The following is an 18,826-nucleotide window of genomic DNA, read 5'->3' as shown; positions in this document are numbered from 1 at the left end:
AAAAATAGTGATACATTGTCTAACTATTTTAGGCCTGTTTACAATCTTCATTTTTTGCTTATAATCTCACTTATAAATAAATAAAGGTTGTAAAAAGCTTTCCTTTGGGACCATTGCAGTAATCATCTGAGTGGCTGTATCCATAGAGAGCACACACCAGTGAACTCACAGAAAGAAATTTCCTTGCCCTTGCAATGACTTCTAAAAAAATTCTTAATATCATAGCTCCATACAAGGGCACAATCAGTTATCTGCAATATTTCTTAGCAGTTTAAGAAATCTGGAAGATCTAGAAATACCTGCTTACAGCTCCTCAAAAGAGTGCCATAGCCCTCAGTTACAGAGAACTTCATTACCTGGAGATTCCCCCTCCACTTTGCTGCAGCTTTACTCACTGATTGCATGCATAGAAATTAGTGGCAGCTCTTTTCAGTATGCTACAAATAGAAATGCTTTCAACAGAAGGAAAGTTCCCTTCTTCTTGCACTCAAGAGCTCAGGCAGGGCTGCTCTGGAGGAGACAGACACGACACTGCCTCTCAAATGCTTCGCTTCTGTTCTGTCACCTCTTTTTTTCTCCCTAAAATAAGCCAAGCAGATATTGTGACCACAAATGGTCAGTTATTCTTTGCCTGTAAGAGGAATAAGGAAAAGCCATTTTTATCTCTGTGAAGCCTCTATAATGAGCATAATAAAGACAATACTAATGAGATTCTTTGGCATTTAAACAATAATCAGTAGAAATGGATGAGAAATGCTGTACATTGTCTAACTATCTCCACTGCCCTACAGAGACTTAGCATGCATGTGTTCTTTATAGCTCAGCTCCATATGGGAAGATAAATTTTTGCTAATTCTGAGATTCCTGAGAAGCTATTTCATGCAGTTCTTTGTTTAAATCTTTTGTCTCTTCAGAAAGGCATGGTTGAGGGGGGACAAAAAACCATTTGTGAACTCTCCTTATTTTTCAGAAATAGGAATTTCACTCCCTTACAATAAGTTCTGCCTGGCACCATGGTCCTTCCTGCTTCATTCATTAAAAATAGCAATGCAGCAGCATGAATAAATCCTTTGGGATTCTACATTAAATGCAGAGTCTTGCATCCTGGGCTGGCTTACATCTGTGTAGCCCTTTTGATGTCTGTTGGCACACCACTGCAGCTGTCCCTCATAGTAGGCATTTGAATTGATTAACATGCTTGCTCCTTTTTTATTTCACTCCTGCTCCCAGGGCCTCACCCTGAAAGATTTACTGCAGTTTGGAGGGGTAAGGCACTCTGTAGATGCTCTGAGGACAAGATAATTGCTGAATCAAAATCTCCCATAAGGGTGTGAGCTTTGGACTTTGCTTTCAAGATTTAAATTCTCTATTTCTCAGCATGTGCATAAAAAATTATCAGAGAATAATCTCCTAATAAGATGCCTGTAGATAACCAGGGGAAGAGAGAGGAGCAGTCCTTTAAAATATTGCCCACTAAAATTCAGACAGTAAATCTTCTGTCCAGCAAGTAATTAAACACATAAATAGTCACATGAAGTTCACTGGGACTACTCATATAAACAATTATTAGTATAAGCATTTGCACTACTGGGATTTAGTAATGCAGATCTAATTAAACAAAACAAAAATGGTTAGCAACCCAAACTGGGTTGAGTCACTCAGAACTGTTGCTGACTAGTGCATTGTTATTCTGGACTGAAGATATAAACCAAAATTCTTTCTTTCTTTCATTAGGTGTGGATCCCAATGTTTTATTTTGCAATATCTAGTGGCATTAACATATTTTAAGAACTATCAAAGAGAAGATTTTTACAGGATCTGTGGTTGCTAGGAGACTGCTGTTTCATCCTGCAAATCTTCCACACTGCAAAGAGCAAACTGGCAATAATCAGGGTTTTCCTGCCAGACAGCACTCAAACAACTGAAGTTTATGGCTTATTGTTTAAAAATTGTGATTTAAACTAAACTTTGTACAACAGGAAAATTTAAGAGTCCTAGGATATCTCCAAGTAGGTATGTATCTATAATATGGCACCCTTAAATCCTTTTTTAATCAATAGTTCCTTGGGTGTCTGATATCTAGAATCTTGTTTTCAGTGTGGTGACAAGTCTTTGCCAGCATAGGAAGAGCTGAACTCATTTAAGTCAGTTCAGATGGAGAGTTTGGCCATCCCCAGGCCCACCATTTCCATTGCCTTGCAGGCAGACAATCTGCACCCTGAGCACCCTCAAACCACATCCTTTACCAACTGCACCTCTGGCACCTCCCTGGTTACAGCCACAGAAACAGGAGAGCATTGGTCTCCCTGGCACCCAAACATCTCAGAACATGTGCAGGCAGAGGCAGGGGTGCCACAGTGGAGTTTTACATTGACTCCATCTCTTAATCTTGTCTGAATTAGAGGAAATATCCCATATCTGCTAAATCAGAGTAATTTATTGTGGTCATTGAGAGGGAATAGTAAGAATCTCAGAAATCACTGAGGTCTATAATCTGGTGATTTTTATTCTTTATGACCCAGGAGCTCTGCTAGGCGCAACATCGTGCTATTTTCAATGAAACAACACTTGTATTCAGATCTCTGTATCAGTTTTATGCTCTAGTGGATCACTGCCTTTAGCACGGTTTAAATATACTACAAAGGTATACACCTATGAAGAATAATGTCTATTTTCTCATTCATGACTTTTCAGTTATTCAGTGTAACATCACAATGTTAAACCCCGATCTATTGGTGATTGGAGCCAGCCTTTTTATGGATTCTAATCCTGATCCTATTTAACTGCAAATGCCTTCATTTCCCCTCATGCGCCAGGACAGAGCAATGTTCTGATCTGATCCTTCACTGTCCTCATCTAGCACATTGGCCAAACTCTTTTCTCCTTCAAAGGAGAGTACCAAGACAAAGAGTATATGAAAGAAAGTGCCCATGGGGACAAAAGGGGCAGGAGAGAGGAAAAAGGGTAAAACATTAGCTGAAGTCACATTGTGGGTGACTGTCATTCCTTTCAGAAAAAACTATAGCTTCCCTCAGAATCTTCTGATAATCTTCCACTTACCCTCTAATGATTCAAACTTGGATTGTAATTATATTTAAGCACTTTATAATTTCAATCTAAAACCTGACAGTTCCATGCAATTACATGTCCTAAATGTGGGATTTGTCCCCCACTATGGTAAGATTATATAGGAATAGTAGCAATGAACATGGCTGAATCATTGACAAATTCAACCTTAACTATCTTCTTGTGCTTGCCTTGACAACTAGACTATTGAATTCCAACAGTATGAAAATCTAAAAATAGCACTGTGTGAAGAAAGACTGCAGGCAAAGCCACTAGATAATACAAGCTCAATGCTTCTGTGAAATGTGACACGTGCAAAAGCCAGATGTAATTTTAACAATACAGCTTCCTTTTTGACAAAGGAATCTCCAGAGTCTGATTTAATGTCTCCACAGTAAAGCCTAGCAATTCCACGTTTTGTGTAGGAGTAAGAACAGACTTCTTTAAACTCCCAGAAAAGAACCCCTGAGAAGAATACTAATGCACAGTGAAGTGAAAATAAAAAGACCTCTGATGACCCTGTAGCAATTAAGACACCATCCAAGTCCAGCATAAAAGTTATCTTGTATTATAGTTCAAATTATTATGGTGACACCAGTGGACTCAGCAATGCTGACACACACCAGTAACAGTGTGCCTTTGCAGAAACAAAAATCACTACAGCTTAGGAAATATTTCCTAGACAATATTGGAGTGGGAACCTGCCTGGCTCATGCAGGAGTGCAGAGGGAAGCTGGAAAAAGGAGTTTTCTTACTTTCATACCCTGCCTAGAAAGTACTAAATAGACAGATGAAGTAGTCAGAAAATTAGTTAAAAACTTGGGAGAATAAAGTTCAAGTCTCTTCTGCCTTTTAACTGACACTGCCTGGCCTTGGGACTCCCTTAAGGAACTTGAGCTTTCTTTAAAACAGGTACATCTCTAAGCCCTATCTTACCTAGCAGATTATTTGATGGTAATTAATATTCACCTTCTTAAGGCTCTAAGTGAGTTATCCATATAATTACATCCATCTCTAATATAGATATATATTAGGAATGTATGATGACTCCTCTTCTGGGCCTCCATGTGGATAGCAGAAGACAATACAATTTAACAGAGAAGGACTGAGATATGCCTGTTTTACAGGTGCATAATTTGCATGTAGCCTAACACAACTGAGGGCACAAATGTACAAGGCAGGTTTTGCACTGGCATAAAAAGAAAAGCAGCATCAACCAACAGCACTTCTAGGAATATGATCTGTTTGCTTCCCCATATTTATATTTTCCTGGCACATAAGTCAAAGTTGTGACTAGAACAAGTTCATTTCATTTGAGTAACATCCTAATTCCCTTCCAGTCTGCTCTGGCTGTGGGGAGACTATTTTTATCTTTGGGGAAGTTCCTATTCCTTTGGTGAAGACTGGTTTGAAGGAGGAAGATCAAAGTTCTCCTTAGCATTATTCTCTGGCCTCATTCTTTTATTGCTTAAGTAAAGTTCTCTTAAACAATTACAGGCAAAAATCCAAATGATCCATCACAGGCTGGGGCTTTTTATTCCCTGGAATTACTGTTGTTCCAGAAATAGATGTAGCACCACTGGTATGACTTTGAAGCCCCACTCCTGTTGGTTGGAAGTAGGATGAAAAATAAGGTGAATCAATAAACAGATACTGTTTTCCACCAGTGTTGTGACAGGAGAAGTGAAAGCTTTGAAGTTTGCCTTTGTTTTGAAGGAAATATCTGTGACACTGCCTGGGTATGTTGGTGCACCTTGTTTAGTTTACTCTTGCCTGTCCATAGACAAGTTCATAAGTGACAAAAGTCACAAACACAAAAGTCCTACTTTTAGGAGACTTGCTCAAGTCCCCAGTGTACAGGTCCCAGTGGTGCCTTGGGAACTGACTCATGTCAAAGGCAGTAAAGCAGAGAGAAAACTCCATTTGTTGTAAGAAAAATTTGCACTGATTTGTACTGGCCTTAGTTCATGGACTCAGAAGAGTCAGGAAAACCATAAAAGGTGTCTAGTCTGCCCTCCTGCCCCAAGAAAGGAAAGTTGTTGGCAAATCCTTCCAGTCTTTATGGAACGTGCCACAGCTATTATGGGAAATCTCCTCAGCACATAACTATCTCTGTGATTAAAATAATACCTCTAACGCTTTCTCTACATTTTTTGTCTTCACTTTGAATCCATGATTTCCTATTTAATCCACACTGAAAATGAAAAATGGTAGATTTCCATTCTCTACAGCTATCTTTACCCTGTTTGAATAACAAATATCTTTATTCATTGCAATCTTGGTTTTGGTATGCAGTTTTTTGGTTTCCTAGTACTCTGGTTGCCCTCCTCTGAACCTTTCCCTTAGGGGTGGTTCTGAACACAGGGTACAGAACTAAGGACAATAACAAAACCTAAAGGTGAAGTTTTGTTTAACAGGTCCCCATATGATTACTTTTATCACCTGGACAGGTATGGATGCAGTTAGAGCACAAAATGCATGTTTTGTAACAAACAAAGTTCCACAAGCGTAGGATGTATGAATTTTGCAGTTCTGCTCCCACTCCATCTCTCGCTCCCACTTCCCATCTTCAACATTCATGAACAAAACATCCTCACTATGCAGGGACATATGTAGAGATAGAAAGATGCAAACACAGAAGTTCATAGGAGCAGCTATGTCAGAATTCATGTGCCATCCATGGTGCGCCAAGCTTTGGTCCCACCCGGTACAAATCCACACCTACCCAGGCAGGAGTCAGTGCACCAGGACATTGCAGTTACTCCTGACTGTCTCAGACACCACTTTTTATTATCTATTGACAAACAGGATCTTTTAAAATGACAAATTCTGTGGCTAAGTGCTTTAATATCACGTGTGTAATGGCAGTTACCACAGTCTGTGTTACAACAGCCACATACGTGTGCTGGCAACGTGCAGTTAGCAGTGTTATGTATTAGTTTAGGAGACATAGACCCCATTTAGTCAACTAGATTGCATTTTACTCTTTCTCAGTCTCACATAATGTATTTACAGCTACACTGTCGCTGGTGGGGTCGCATTGGATGGGACTGAAGAGTACAGAGGATTGGAAGCAGTGTGGCTTCACCTCACTATTTTAATCTTTTGTGACGTTACTGCATCAGAGGATGATGAACAACTCTGAAGAAAACAGTTCATCAATCCATGGTCAGAAGTGCTGCTGTGTGGCTGCACCCTAAAGGAAACAAAACCACTGCACAGATCTGTGCCTACTCGTGTTGGTCAGGTCATGGAACATTTCCTTTTCATTTGAAGAGTTTGCACAGCTCCTAGCACTATGGATCCTCGTCTCTGCTGATGACTACAAGGACTGTTTTCATAAAAACCAAGCATTTAATCGCAGTAATTACATGCACAGATTCAAATAATCAGATTGAGCAAAAATGAATTATTTAAGTGAAGTCTGAACTATCATTTTAAGGTAGTAAGCCCACTATTTTCAACGGTCTTTTGCTCAGGTTTCCCAGTGACATGGATGATTTTCCCAGTGACATGGAGAAGAGGTGTAGCTTCTTTTGGGACCATTTTTTGGGAGAAACGACAGCATTCATGCTACTTGGGGGTACTGGGTATGACAGAAATCAGCTTGACTCATTGAAACAGCCATTTAAAAGCAGAACCTCCAGTGATATAAATCAGTAAGACTTCACTTCAGTGGAGCTCTGCTAATTTACCCCTGCTGGGAATGTGGTTTTGAGACTTTACAGAGTGAAAAAGAAACTAAGGAAGCAAAATAAAGATTCTAAAATATTAGGAAATAAAACAGCTTGAGAATGCTATGTTTTCCCAACCATGCAAAAGAGAAGCCTTTAGGTTACAGTTTGAATTTAATATGTTGCTATTTGATACATGTTCACGCATGCAGGATGTGTCATGGAGAATTTAAATGCCTGTTGTGAGAAAAATTCCCAATATTTCTTTTTATCTTATTTCTCTTATGGTTATTTCCCAGTCTGTTTCAGCCAAAATTCAGTGAGATCAGACCTTGCTAGTGATTTTTAGAATATAGTGATAAAAAGGTCTTCAGCTATACAGACAGAAAAACAAAAGAAAAAAAGAAAGAAGGAAGACCTATTGTATGTTGAAGGTCAGACAGAAGGTCAGAATAACTTAGATCTTATCCAGTTATTAAGGAGATACTCTCCCTCATCTTTCAGTATGAATGATAGTGAACAGGGAATATTTGGAGGATATCTGAAGAAGGATGAGGAAGGTTTAACAGAAACCATCATAAGTAAGGCAAATTACTACTATTCACTCTGCTGATGTCAGGAATCCTGCAGTAATCCCCAGTCCAAAATCTCGCTCAATTGACACATGAATAGGCAAGCTCAGAAGCAAAACTTTTCTCTGTGTGCAATGGTACAAATACATCCTAAGTGGTGAAGAGAAAATGTAACATGAAGCGAAACGAAGGCTTCATGGTCAAGCAACTTGAGCAATCGAGGATGAAGAGAGGTGGCATAAAACATGACAATTTTTGCAAAAGTAACTTTTTGTTAGGAGAAGCAATTTCACACACGGGGAACAAGTCATGATCTATCTAGATTTGCACAAAGTAGCTCATAAAGTGCGCAGTTGAGAATTAGTGTCTAAAAGTTATAAAATAGAGAGTAATTCAAGATGATTAATCTGAATGAAAAGCCTATGTAAATGTTAAAATGGAAGACTGTAATGTTGGAAAGGGATTATTGGAATTTTCAAAGAAGATTTTTAGACATATTTTGTTTCAAATAATTGTTAGTGACTCTGAGCCAATAAACAGGTTTGCCTAAATAATAAAGGCATTTCAAGGTATTGACAACAATTAGGAAGCTCATATAAGAACTGGTTTATTTGTAAGCAGGGTAATGGAATTTTAACATAACATATCCACATCAATACTTTATTTTGTGGAGCTCATAATTTGTCAGCAGCAGAGAAACAGAGATCCAGGTATGTTGTTAGACAGTAAAACAGCTGTGAGCCTCAAATGAGAGAGAAGCACAAGAAATCTGAGACAATCCTGAGATGCACTGCAGATATATTTTCTTTAGAGTCACTGAAGCATACATCCACCATACAAGGTATTGCCAAGGTGCTTTGTACATAATGTATATTCTGATTACTCATTTTCAAATCAGATTTGAGATAATTTGGAACAGATCCAGAGAAGGAATACCGAAACGACTGAGGGAAAGGAATACAATCTTATGAGAGCAGCCAGAGAATCACATCTTGTTTTCCTGCTTAGATAAAACATCTCTTCATAAATGTGTATGGGAATGTAAAAACAGGGTGGGAGTAATAAGCTTTAAACATAAAATTGGTACAAGATCAAAGAGAGAACTGGTCATACAAAATTTAACATGGTTAAAATCACCCTCCAATTTCAATCAATTTAATAATGTTCAGAAAAAACAGGGTAAATCTGTTTCAAGATGGATCCCAGCAGCCTTATGAACATTGCATGACGGAGTACTGGTGTTCTGGTGCAGTGTAAAAATTCTGGGTGTTGAACTTAATCACCTGCTCTAAGAATTAAAAAGACAATTTATCTTTTTGTTTTCTGAGTTAGGTCCATTTGTCCATAGCCATGTTTTTGCTGTTTGCAGTTTGTCCCAAATGTCTGAGTTTTCATTTGTAACTTAATGTTACTGTGGAGGATTTCTTCTTTCACCCCAAGAAACACCGGAATGTGGTCCCAGTTAGAGAGAGAATCCTGGGAAAGTGCAATGCTAATCTTGGTGGTGTGGAGAGATTTGTTATGACTTACTTGTGGTTGGTAAGTCTAAATTGGTTGGCAAATGCTTTGCCTTGTGTCCAACATGAAAACCCTCCACAGCTTAATGGAACCCTCCCATTATTTCTAATACGTGTGACATTCCTCTTCCCAAGATAAAATGTTTTTCATTCCATCGGCTCCAAAAAGTTCAATACTATGGAAGGGAAAAAGGCTGTTATCCTTGGCAGCTTCTGCCTTCTTCCCTCAGTGTTAAACCTCTTCATGTTTCATACATGAAATACCTTCAGATGAGCATAGTGGAGGTGCTTTATGGCCCATGGTGTGGAGCACATGCTTTCTGAGCAAAATATCTATTATAGTGGCAACTGTGGAGACTTGGAATGAATTTTCTATGTACCTCCATGAGAATTTCAGGAAAGAGTTTTACAGGAAGATGATCCTTCTTTTGTAAACATCTATCAGATACATTCAATACAATCAAATGCAAATGGACACTTCCTCCAGCTCTTTTAAACTTTCTATAGATTAGATTTTACTCTTTCTTCAGGCATTGCCTGAGTGGTACTTTAAAGCCAATAAAAGAAATCTCTAAAAATTGATTAACATCTAATTAAAGATTGATCCTATCAAATTATGTAGTCTGTAATTTTTATTAAATCCAATCTTTAACTCTTGTCCTCTGTAGGAAAAAAAAAAGGGAAAAGGACCATAGTTTCTATCAATAAAACTTTAGTACAACAGGGAGCAGAAAAGAGTTTTGAAGTAATACAGTTGGATTGAAAACATGTGACAGTCTACAAATGTGCCAGAAATCCAGTCAACTTTTGTTGTGAATGAGCTCTCATTTACAGCTTTCCTCAACAAAGAAATAAAAGTAACTTCCACAATAATAAACAAATCTGAGTGAACAGTAAGATTAAATGAGTGGCAGTAACTTCCTGCTACTCTTTCTTTTCTGGTACCTCTGGTAGCAACAAGCCAAAGTGCAACTCCAAAGTCACTGAACACAGTGGGAGGACTTGGTGAGCACTGAGCCAGACCCTGGGTCCAGTCCCTCCCTCTAAAATGAAAAGCTTTTCCAAGAAAACAAAAACTAATAAGTAAAATTAAAAATTCACTTCCAGGGTACTTTTTTTTCACATGTACATTGGGCAGATGCAGAAGGATGAAAATTAACCTCAATATCTTCGAGGAAGGAAATTCCTTTAGACATCAGAAAGATCTAAAATCCCATGATTGCTTATCCCTCAAAAAGGGATCATAAAGGAAATAAAGCATACACACAATGTGAACTGAATAGAATGATGGATCACTTTTTCATTAAAAAACATTTAGGTTCAATAATCAGTACTATAGACCCTGATTATATAAAAAACCCAAATAACTGGATCACTACACTAAGTTTTATGTATGTCAATGACTAAGAATGAATATTCTTAGTCTTGACTTTGCAAATGACTTTGTTCTCAAAGAATATCAAAGAATGTCAACTTGCAATCTGGAATAAGTAAGGGGTGGGGAATTATATTAAAAAATAAAATAAAAAAATAAAAGAAAGAAAGGTGAGTTCTATTTCAATATCTGCTCAAAAATGTACTTTTAAATGTTTAACACTTCCAAAAAAGGTGAGTCTTGGTAGTTGTTTGGTGCATCACATTTGCTTCCTTCAAACACTTGGAAAAAAATCAGGTTTCTATTAATATTATTAGTCATTGCCCAAAAGTGCTTCTAGGGATAGTTGCCATGCCATGTCTTTAAAAATTAAAATCTTCAAACCTCAGTATTTTAAGTCTCAGTATTTTAAGTAAAGAGACTGTATATAGAAATGTAGCCTATTGAGTTACCCAGACCAAACTTTTTATTAAAAGCAAAACTTGTTATTTTTAGGCTAATTAAATAAATTCTTTAGTCATACTACTTTGATATTGAAAAAAAATCCCATGTAAATAAATCACATCTGATATTTTTATAATTAAAGGTAATTACTGATCTTAATTTAAAATATTTAATTGAAAAAATCACACAGCTTCAATCACTGCTCAGTTTAGGCAGCAAGAATCACTTGAAATGAATCAACACACTAGCAAGCAAGAATTTATGGATGACTTACCATTAAGGACATTCTTGCACCAACCTTTACTTCAGTCTATCTGCTTGAAATAGGTCCCATAAGAGTTTGAGGACAAGATTTGTCCTTAAAGTGGCCAATTCAGAGCTGTTTAGACTATATTATTGAATCAGTTCAGGAAGATGTTTCAGATAGGAGCCTTCATAGACAGCAGTGGGAGGATGATGCCGCCTCTAAAATTCCACAGGCTAAATCAATGGCAGGGATCTGGCTAGGAGCAGCAATCTTGCCTTAGTAAAAATGTCACCTTGTAATTACAGAGCTTTTTCAGAAAACCACAGACTTTTGAAATAGTTGTGAGTTGTTTAGGCTTTTTGGGGGGAAAAAAGAAAAAAAAAGGAAAAAAACTAAGTGTAGAGATAAGGAGGAAATGGGAGAAGAAGAAAAAGGAAAAAAATGGTATAAAACATTACTTTTCTAAGGGACACAGCTATCTGGGAAAATAAACTGCTTGGGATGAAAGCTATGTTTCTACAGATGCTCCTGTCCTTGTTTTCAGCACTTTTCGTATCAGTTACGCTCATTTGACCCCCTAGGCTGAAAGCCAGGGCAATCTGCTGAAGAACACCCAGGCTCTAGTCCTGTCCTGTGCTCCAATTTATTTACTGGAAGTGCATCCCTGTCAAAAGATGCAACGGAGCATTGCAGTGCTGCAGCACAGAGATGTCTCTGACCTGGGGCAGAGCATCCTCCTTGGGGAGGATTGATCTGACCCCAAAGTTTCCACATCAGAGGGGAGAGATAAATACCTTTACTGCACAACCTGCCAGCGAAAGGCAGAATAGAACATCCTCAATGGTCCAAAGGAAAAATGGCCATATTACATGGAACAAAGAGCATTCACTGTGAGAGGTAAAAAACCCAGCCCTACCAGGGAAAAAAAAAAAAAAAAAGAAAAGAAAAGAAAAGTAATTGCAGCTTGGTTTGGTTTTCTTGTTTGAATTGGTGTTAGGCATTTGCTGAGCTTTTTTCTCCCTACTAATTTCCTGTCAGGATTGGCAGCCAATGACTCACTTGCGTTCACAGATGAGTATCACCAAAACATTAGTCTACAGCTCCTCTTCTCAATACTTTGATTTAATCACACAAAGCAGCCCCCACACTGACCCCAGGAGTGCAGCATTATTCAAAGCACTAGGCAAAAGCAAGGCCAGGTGTCTTCCCTTGATGGCTGCAGATATTGCCATAATAGAAGCTCTGAAATCAGGTATTCTAAGTACTCTGTCTGCACAGCAACTCCCAGAGTTCATGGCAAAGAAATAGTGAGCAGCCATGCAAAAGAACTGTCATCTCCCCAAAATTTAAAGGAACACGATGAGCAGGGCTGTGTTGGAGAGCTCATGTCTGGAGAGCCAAGCTGGCAAACCAGTGGGTCTGCCATAGATTCTCATGACCAGGGAGAAAGCCTCTGTGGTTCATTTTCTGATCAGCAAAGCCTCTGTGGTTCATTTTCTGAGCAGCAATGTTGAATCTATTTCCTGTGCACTACAGAATATGCAGGATTCAATGGACAGACACAAATTAGACAAAGCAATTATGGGTCCTTGGGTTACATTTTTAATCTCAAGGTTCCACACACAACCTTGTGTTTCCAACACAGCAGGTATGCAATACATGTTTACATAGCAAGGACCTTGTAATCAAGCATTACATATGTTACTGAGAAAATGAGGAGGGTTTTTCCTGCAGCTGGCTTCTTGCCTACCAAGTTATGGTGCATGGCTAAAATCCTTAATGTTTGACACCAGAAACTGCCGTGCAAACACCAACCTGACTGACAACTTCTCTAATGGGCAAATCAGAAGTAAATGAGAAAAAGGGAAGACAAGTGACCCAACGAAGAACCAACAATTTGTCATTTGGGATGTTTTATTAGGCAGTTTGACAAATTTCCTGCTGGTTAACTGATTAAATTTACATTCTCTGTTTTTAATCTTTAATTTATTTCATACTCAAATATGATTGTTAGCCATTAATCAATAAGGTTTAAAGTGCTCATGATTAATGGCCAATGCTTTCAGTATAAATAAGAGATTCTGTGATGCTGGGATTTATCTGGCTCTAGAGATTGCAGGATTGCTCTGAGTGCTCATTCCTTAGTTACAATAAAGTGGGACTGGGAGAATTGATGAGATTCTGCGCCAGTGCTGTGCTGAAATGAAACGGGAGCAGCTATTTAGGATCTGCACGAGATAATGACAAAAAAAGAAACCAAAGGGTTAACAAGACTATGCCAACAAGTAGCGCTGGAGAAATTAATGAATCTCCGGGCTATAGACAAGCAGGAATTTACAGCATCTATATGGGGAAAAGGACCGAGGCAGGTTGCTGGAATGAGCAGGCAGGGCCGTGGGGATCTGTGGGGATGCGGGCAGAGCCGAGCATGGGCCGGGGGCAGCGGGAGCCGCAGGCGGGGCAGCGGCACACGAAGGGTTAACCCGGCGCCTCCGTGCATTGAGATGCTAATTGTCAAGATAGTGCATTACTTGAGGAAAGTAATTTGATTACTCGAAACTCCCACGGAGGAGGCGAGCTGGTGTCCTTCCATCTGTCGGGCTCAGCGCAAGATGATGAATTGAGCTCCGAATTCACGTGTGATGAAGTCACTGTCAATCCCCGGCAGCCCGGCCCGCTGCCATGCCCACCGCGCCGAGGGCAGCACCGCAATTCAACTTTCCCTGGGAAACCCAGGAGGCTCACTAACCTGTTACTTGCCGCTGCTCGCTCTTGGGCTTTTTTTTTTTTTTTTTTTTTTTTCCCCTTCCTCCTTCTTTATTTTCCCCTCCCCGTTGTGTGGCTCAGCGCTACAACTGAGTCATTGGGTGCCCGTGGCCGCGGGCACGCCGGGCTCCGCTCCGCTCCCCGCTCCGCTCCCCGCTCCGCTCGGCTGGCGCAGATGCGCGGCCGAAGCGTTCGGAAAGCCTTAACTATGCATAGATCTGCGGAGTGAATGTCTGCTCTCATTCACTTGCTCCTGTTATTTGATTTCTTGTAGGCCTCTGCGGCAGAAATGGAGAAAATAAGGTAAGTGAGACAGTTTATTTACATCTCGTTGTAGAGGAGAAGTGTTCTGTTGCTCAATGCACAATACAGGCTCTTGGAAAATGTCTTGCTTAACGCGATCAGAGTAGAATGCTGGATTGCATGATGATGCAAGGCAAGCTGTGCTTTAGAGACAAAAGGAAAGGAATGTGGTTGTTCTAGTAAATCTGTTTTGCAGGGATGTCAATTCAGAAAGCATGTTTTACACACAAACATGTTTTATTGCCAGATGCAGAGCGTATTTGATTATATAAATGTTGTAGCCACTTGTCCATTTACTGCAAGAGCCTGCCATTCCATTTAATGAGCAAAGTGGATCAATAATTCATGAAAAAGCTGAAGAAAATATAGGCTTGACTTCAAAGCATCTAATTAATGTGGTTTGTTTCAATATAGCACTGTAACATTGGTGTTCGATTTTTGTTTTATATTGTATACGAGCCAGATAAATCTCGTCTCCTCTGTGTTTAAAATGTTGTCATACTGTACCAGTTTCTCAGCACATCTCTCTGCTTTAAGCAAAAGGAGATGGGTTTTATAACATAAGTTTTCCATCTCATGTCCTAGTGCAAGTCTGCTTTGGGGGGATATTGTTTTTGTGTATGTTGTTGAGAAAGAAAAAGAAAGCAGAAAGCATTCTAGCCCTTTTTAAGAAATTAATTAAAAATTAGTAAAACCTTGTCTACTAACACATTGTCAAAGTGATAGGTAAGAGATTAACTTTTTACTACCCTTTAAATACTTTATGGAACTTCTTTTCATAATCAAATACACTGGCCATGATCTTACTTGGTTTTATTGGACAAGCCTAAATTCCTTCTCTGAATCTGGTAACTGGTTAGTGACAACTCTTGTCCAAGAAAAACTTTTTAGATTCCTTCAGTTTGGAATGGCTATCCTGAGTTATTAGAAATGCAGAAAAGTTCTGAAATTCAAGAAATAGCTGGGCAAATGAAAAACAACAGAAATTTGATCAAGTGTTTAATGAATTCTGGGCTGGAAACAGAATTCTGTTTTTCTTTTGAGGCAAAGGAGGTTAAATCTCTTACAGTGGACATGAAGCTGCATGTCCAAAAGTTACTAAGAATGTATTTTTAAAGCACTAATACACTTTTGTAGAGCCTCACGACAACAGAAGTATTGTAACTTTTGTGCTGAAAGAAAAACACTGTGCAATGTACTATTGATTTTCATGTATTTAAGTACGATAATGTTGAAGCTGTGAGTTTTTCCTGAGTAATGCCTGAGAAAGTGCCTCAGTACATGGACTGGTGTCTAATAAAATTCCAAACAATCACCTATAGTGTATGCACACTTCAGTCATGAATGACTCTCTTGGAAGATGCAAGTGAATATATATTTACATCTTTGCTGGATAAGCATGTGTGCACAAATGCAGTCTAATCCTTGCAATACTTTCCTGAGCATGCCTTGGCCTCTGCTTTTGGTCTTGCTTCTTTTGCAATAATGGGCTGCAGAGCCCAGGAGAATGAGCAGAATGTAGTGAGAAAAAAAAAAAAAAAAAAAAAGAAAAACAAGAATTTTTTAAAATTAAAATAAACATTTATAAAGTTCCATTTTCCAAACACCACAATTTTGCAGCTGTCAGGCTTGCCAGTCTTTACCTCAGTACTCCCTGAGTACTACACAGATGGGAAAGTCAACCTTGCCCCACTGAAATGAAGCAGGAGCTTCACTATTAACTCCACAAAGAGAAGGGTCAGGCTCTCTCAGGAGTTTTGTTAAAGAAGTTTTCTGTTAAAAATTCTCGAATGCAAAAGCTGATTCTGACAGAGGTTTTTGTCCCCATCAGCCCAGCAGGTGCAAGGGCAGTTCCAGAGCTCCCTGTGCTCCCAGGCAGAGCAGCAAGCCAGGCAGGACCCAGGGCAGGAGCTGCTCTGCTCCATCCCAAACTTTTCCAGGCTCCCTCCTCATTCCCTTGGACGCAAACTGACAGAATCCTTGGCAGTTTAAGGAAACTATCTGGAGTCCTTATCTTAAGTAGCTGGTAAACTCACAGCCTGGAGAGAATTAGATTTTTTCTAAACTTATCAAAGTGTGGTACCCAGGTAAAAAACAAATTACCCTGTATTTTAAACACAGTGGCTTCAGAGAGGTCATGAAGAGAGATAACCTGAAGCTAGGAGAAGAAAGAAAGAAACGAGAGGAAAATGGCAGGCTGGGAGGAAAGAGGTATTTTTTGTTATATGCAGAAAGCAGTGTAACATGGAAAAAGCTATTCCCACATGATACTTCATTGTGTTCTGCCCTGTCTCCTGTGCCCAGCTCCTTCCCCACCCTTTTTGCTACCAGCTGAGGATGTGCCATTCCACATCACCTGGGATGTGTTGGCCCAAGGACTAGAGGCTGAGCCCACACCAGCTGTGGAGCTGAGGTGCATGAAGGGTACAAGGCTCCTGCAAAAGAGGGAGGAGAAAGGGGTTCTGCAATGAGAAAAAATGAAAAAAACCTTGTTAGTGAAACAGGACAATAGGAGGAAGGTGCATAACCACAGGACAGTGAAGCCAGGTTGAAAACTCTCAGGGCCAGGGTAATAGAGGTTTGCATTCCACAGTGCTCTTCAAGAGAAGAAAGTGTTTTAAATAAGAACAGGTGGAACAGGTGACAGTCCTTGAGAGCCCACAGGGCCAAACATTTTATAAAGGCAGCTCTGTAAGTCTTTGAGTGAGTTTTGTACATTCCCCAGCCCAGGAGAAGGGGGATCCATCTGGGGCATCCCCAAGGACTGGGGCAGCCAGCCCCATTCAGAGAGAGGAATGAGTGAAAAATTGGTCCACTGGTAACCTGAGCTTTGCTCAGCCATAAAATTCATTGAGCCAGGCAGCACAAGCAGCAGTGCAAACTAATACAAGTCTGATTGTCACATTCCTTCACTGAGAATGTGTCCAGAGCAATGTGATTCGTCTCACATAAGGCAGCAATAATTCCCTTTACAGAGCCAGGAGCTGCTGTGACCTGCAGTGTCACATGCTGTCCTTTGCAGCAGGGGCTTGCTGTCACTGAGCTATGTGTGGAAGGAGAAGTAGGAAGCAGGGGTGGGAGGTTGTCAATATTTAGCCTGACACAGGGACACCTTCCTCTAGAAGTAGAAACATGCAATTTTGTGCTAAAACTTTGACTGAAAAGAATCAGTTTTTGCAATGAAGTCTTCTCACTGTAAATGATTCTCAACAGTACAGTGTTTATTACATTTCAAGGTACCAATATATTAGGCAGGAGTAAGGCTAACTACTAATCACAAACCTCTTGAGGATCTGCACTTATGTAGGTTGGCTGTGTATGGTTATAGAGTCACTTTAGGCATTAATTACTTCTGACTCCAGCCTTTTAAATACAGTTTTTTGGATCTGGTTCTTTTTCATGTCTATAAACAAGGACCAAAAATCTTAGTTAATAAAGTGAATTTCAAATGTACCTATACTATCTTGTTTTGACTCAGCAGTGTGCTATCGTTGGTGCATATATTCAAGAGAAGCACAAGCCTTCCAAGCCTGAGGCCTTGTATGTCTGTGGTGCCTAGCACATAAAATTGCCAATAGGCTGGAAAGTACTCCTTTAACTCAGACTGAACCCATAGAATGGTTAAAAATTGCAAATGAAAGACCAGTTCCACTGCAGCTTCAGTCCAGACTCCTGGCCACTCTTTCCTTGCTTCCATTCCATCCTGCTTGAAATACAGGTTGTAATAGTCAAACACTCTGGGTGAGGATGATGTAAGGTTTGACAAAACAGATCTCTAGAAATACTTTATACACAAATATTGATCAGCTTCTTAGCTTCCTTACACTGAAGAGTATGTCACTCCACAGGAAATGTCACTTAAAGAGACAGATACTGTTCAATAAAAGCTTTTCCTTTTTTTTTTTTAATGCACTCTTAAAATTTCAGTGACAATTCAGAAACTCTATTAATCAATAGTCTTAGTTCTAAGCTTTCAAGATCCACAACAGGCTGAACTGTATATCTAAAAGTACACAAAACAGGACACATCATCACCATGACCAGCTGCCAGGCTCACAGTGCCTCCAAGGAGGCTGAGTTTCCACTTGACAATATAATCATGGTATTCCTCAACTGAGGATTGCTTTATTTTGGTAGCATCAGAAGGGACACTTTACTAATTACCCAGAGATCTCTGATAAAAGTGTCTCAAGGAACCTGTGAGGTTCCATCTTCCTTTCAGTGTAGTCCTTGTTTCAGAACATATGAAAGCAAAGTGGTTTGTTTTGCACACACAGCTGGTAGAAAGTCAGCAGCTTGATCCAAGTCTCTTGAATTTTTAGACTTGGACTTTTCTCAAGCATGTTTGAGTTCATCTGTGGTAAGGAATGAATATGGGTTTCTTCAAAAGGAACATCAGAGGCACATGCAGTTCTAGGGAAAAGCCTCTGCCATGGTTTGCTGGAAATATAAATACTTTCCTAAATGCCCACCTGATCAAGCTGCCTTCCTTGCACTTGGTATAAATATAGCCCTCTTCATATGCTAATGAACACACTGCAATTTCCTGCCATCCCCACCTTGTCCTTATTCCTCTCTCAGCCTGTATCTACATTAATTTTACCACATTCTTGAACACAAGGGGAGGATTATTTTTCCCAGAAAGTTAACCAACAAACATGGTTTACTTTGCCCTAGGTCTGGTCCTCACATCCACAGCTGATATGCTGGGAGCCACTGCCTTGTACAGAAGCAGAATGCCACAGGACAGCAGCAGGGCTGTGCAAGAAGCAGCTCCACCATCTGCTCAGCAGTGTCTTCAGGCTCTAGTTGATGCTGGGATGTGAAACCCCAGCTGTGGACACGGGCAAAGAGATGGAACA

The 18,826-nt window shown here is 39.7% G+C and overlaps 1 protein-coding gene across 5 annotated transcripts in view; it reads left to right on the top strand.

Moving 5' to 3' along the window:
- BEGAIN (brain enriched guanylate kinase associated) overlaps positions 1-18,826 on the top strand; it is a 159,667-nt gene that overhangs the window by 31,091 nt on the left and 109,750 nt on the right. For all 5 annotated transcript variants that reach the window (XM_058027115.1, XM_058027114.1, XM_058027113.1 and 2 more), the window contains one exon: positions 13,936-13,964. In XM_058027115.1, the coding sequence (XP_057883098.1) occupies positions 13,936-13,964 (29 nt within the window). The remainder of the gene's footprint in view (positions 1-13,935; positions 13,965-18,826) is intronic.

Source organism: Melospiza georgiana, chromosome 6 (genome assembly GCF_028018845.1).
Source record: "Melospiza georgiana isolate bMelGeo1 chromosome 6, bMelGeo1.pri, whole genome shotgun sequence".
Classification (NCBI taxonomy): Eukaryota; Metazoa; Chordata; class Aves; order Passeriformes; family Passerellidae; genus Melospiza; species Melospiza georgiana.
The sequence above is the reverse complement of the archived record's forward strand: the minus strand, read 5'-3'. Positions and strand labels throughout refer to the sequence as shown.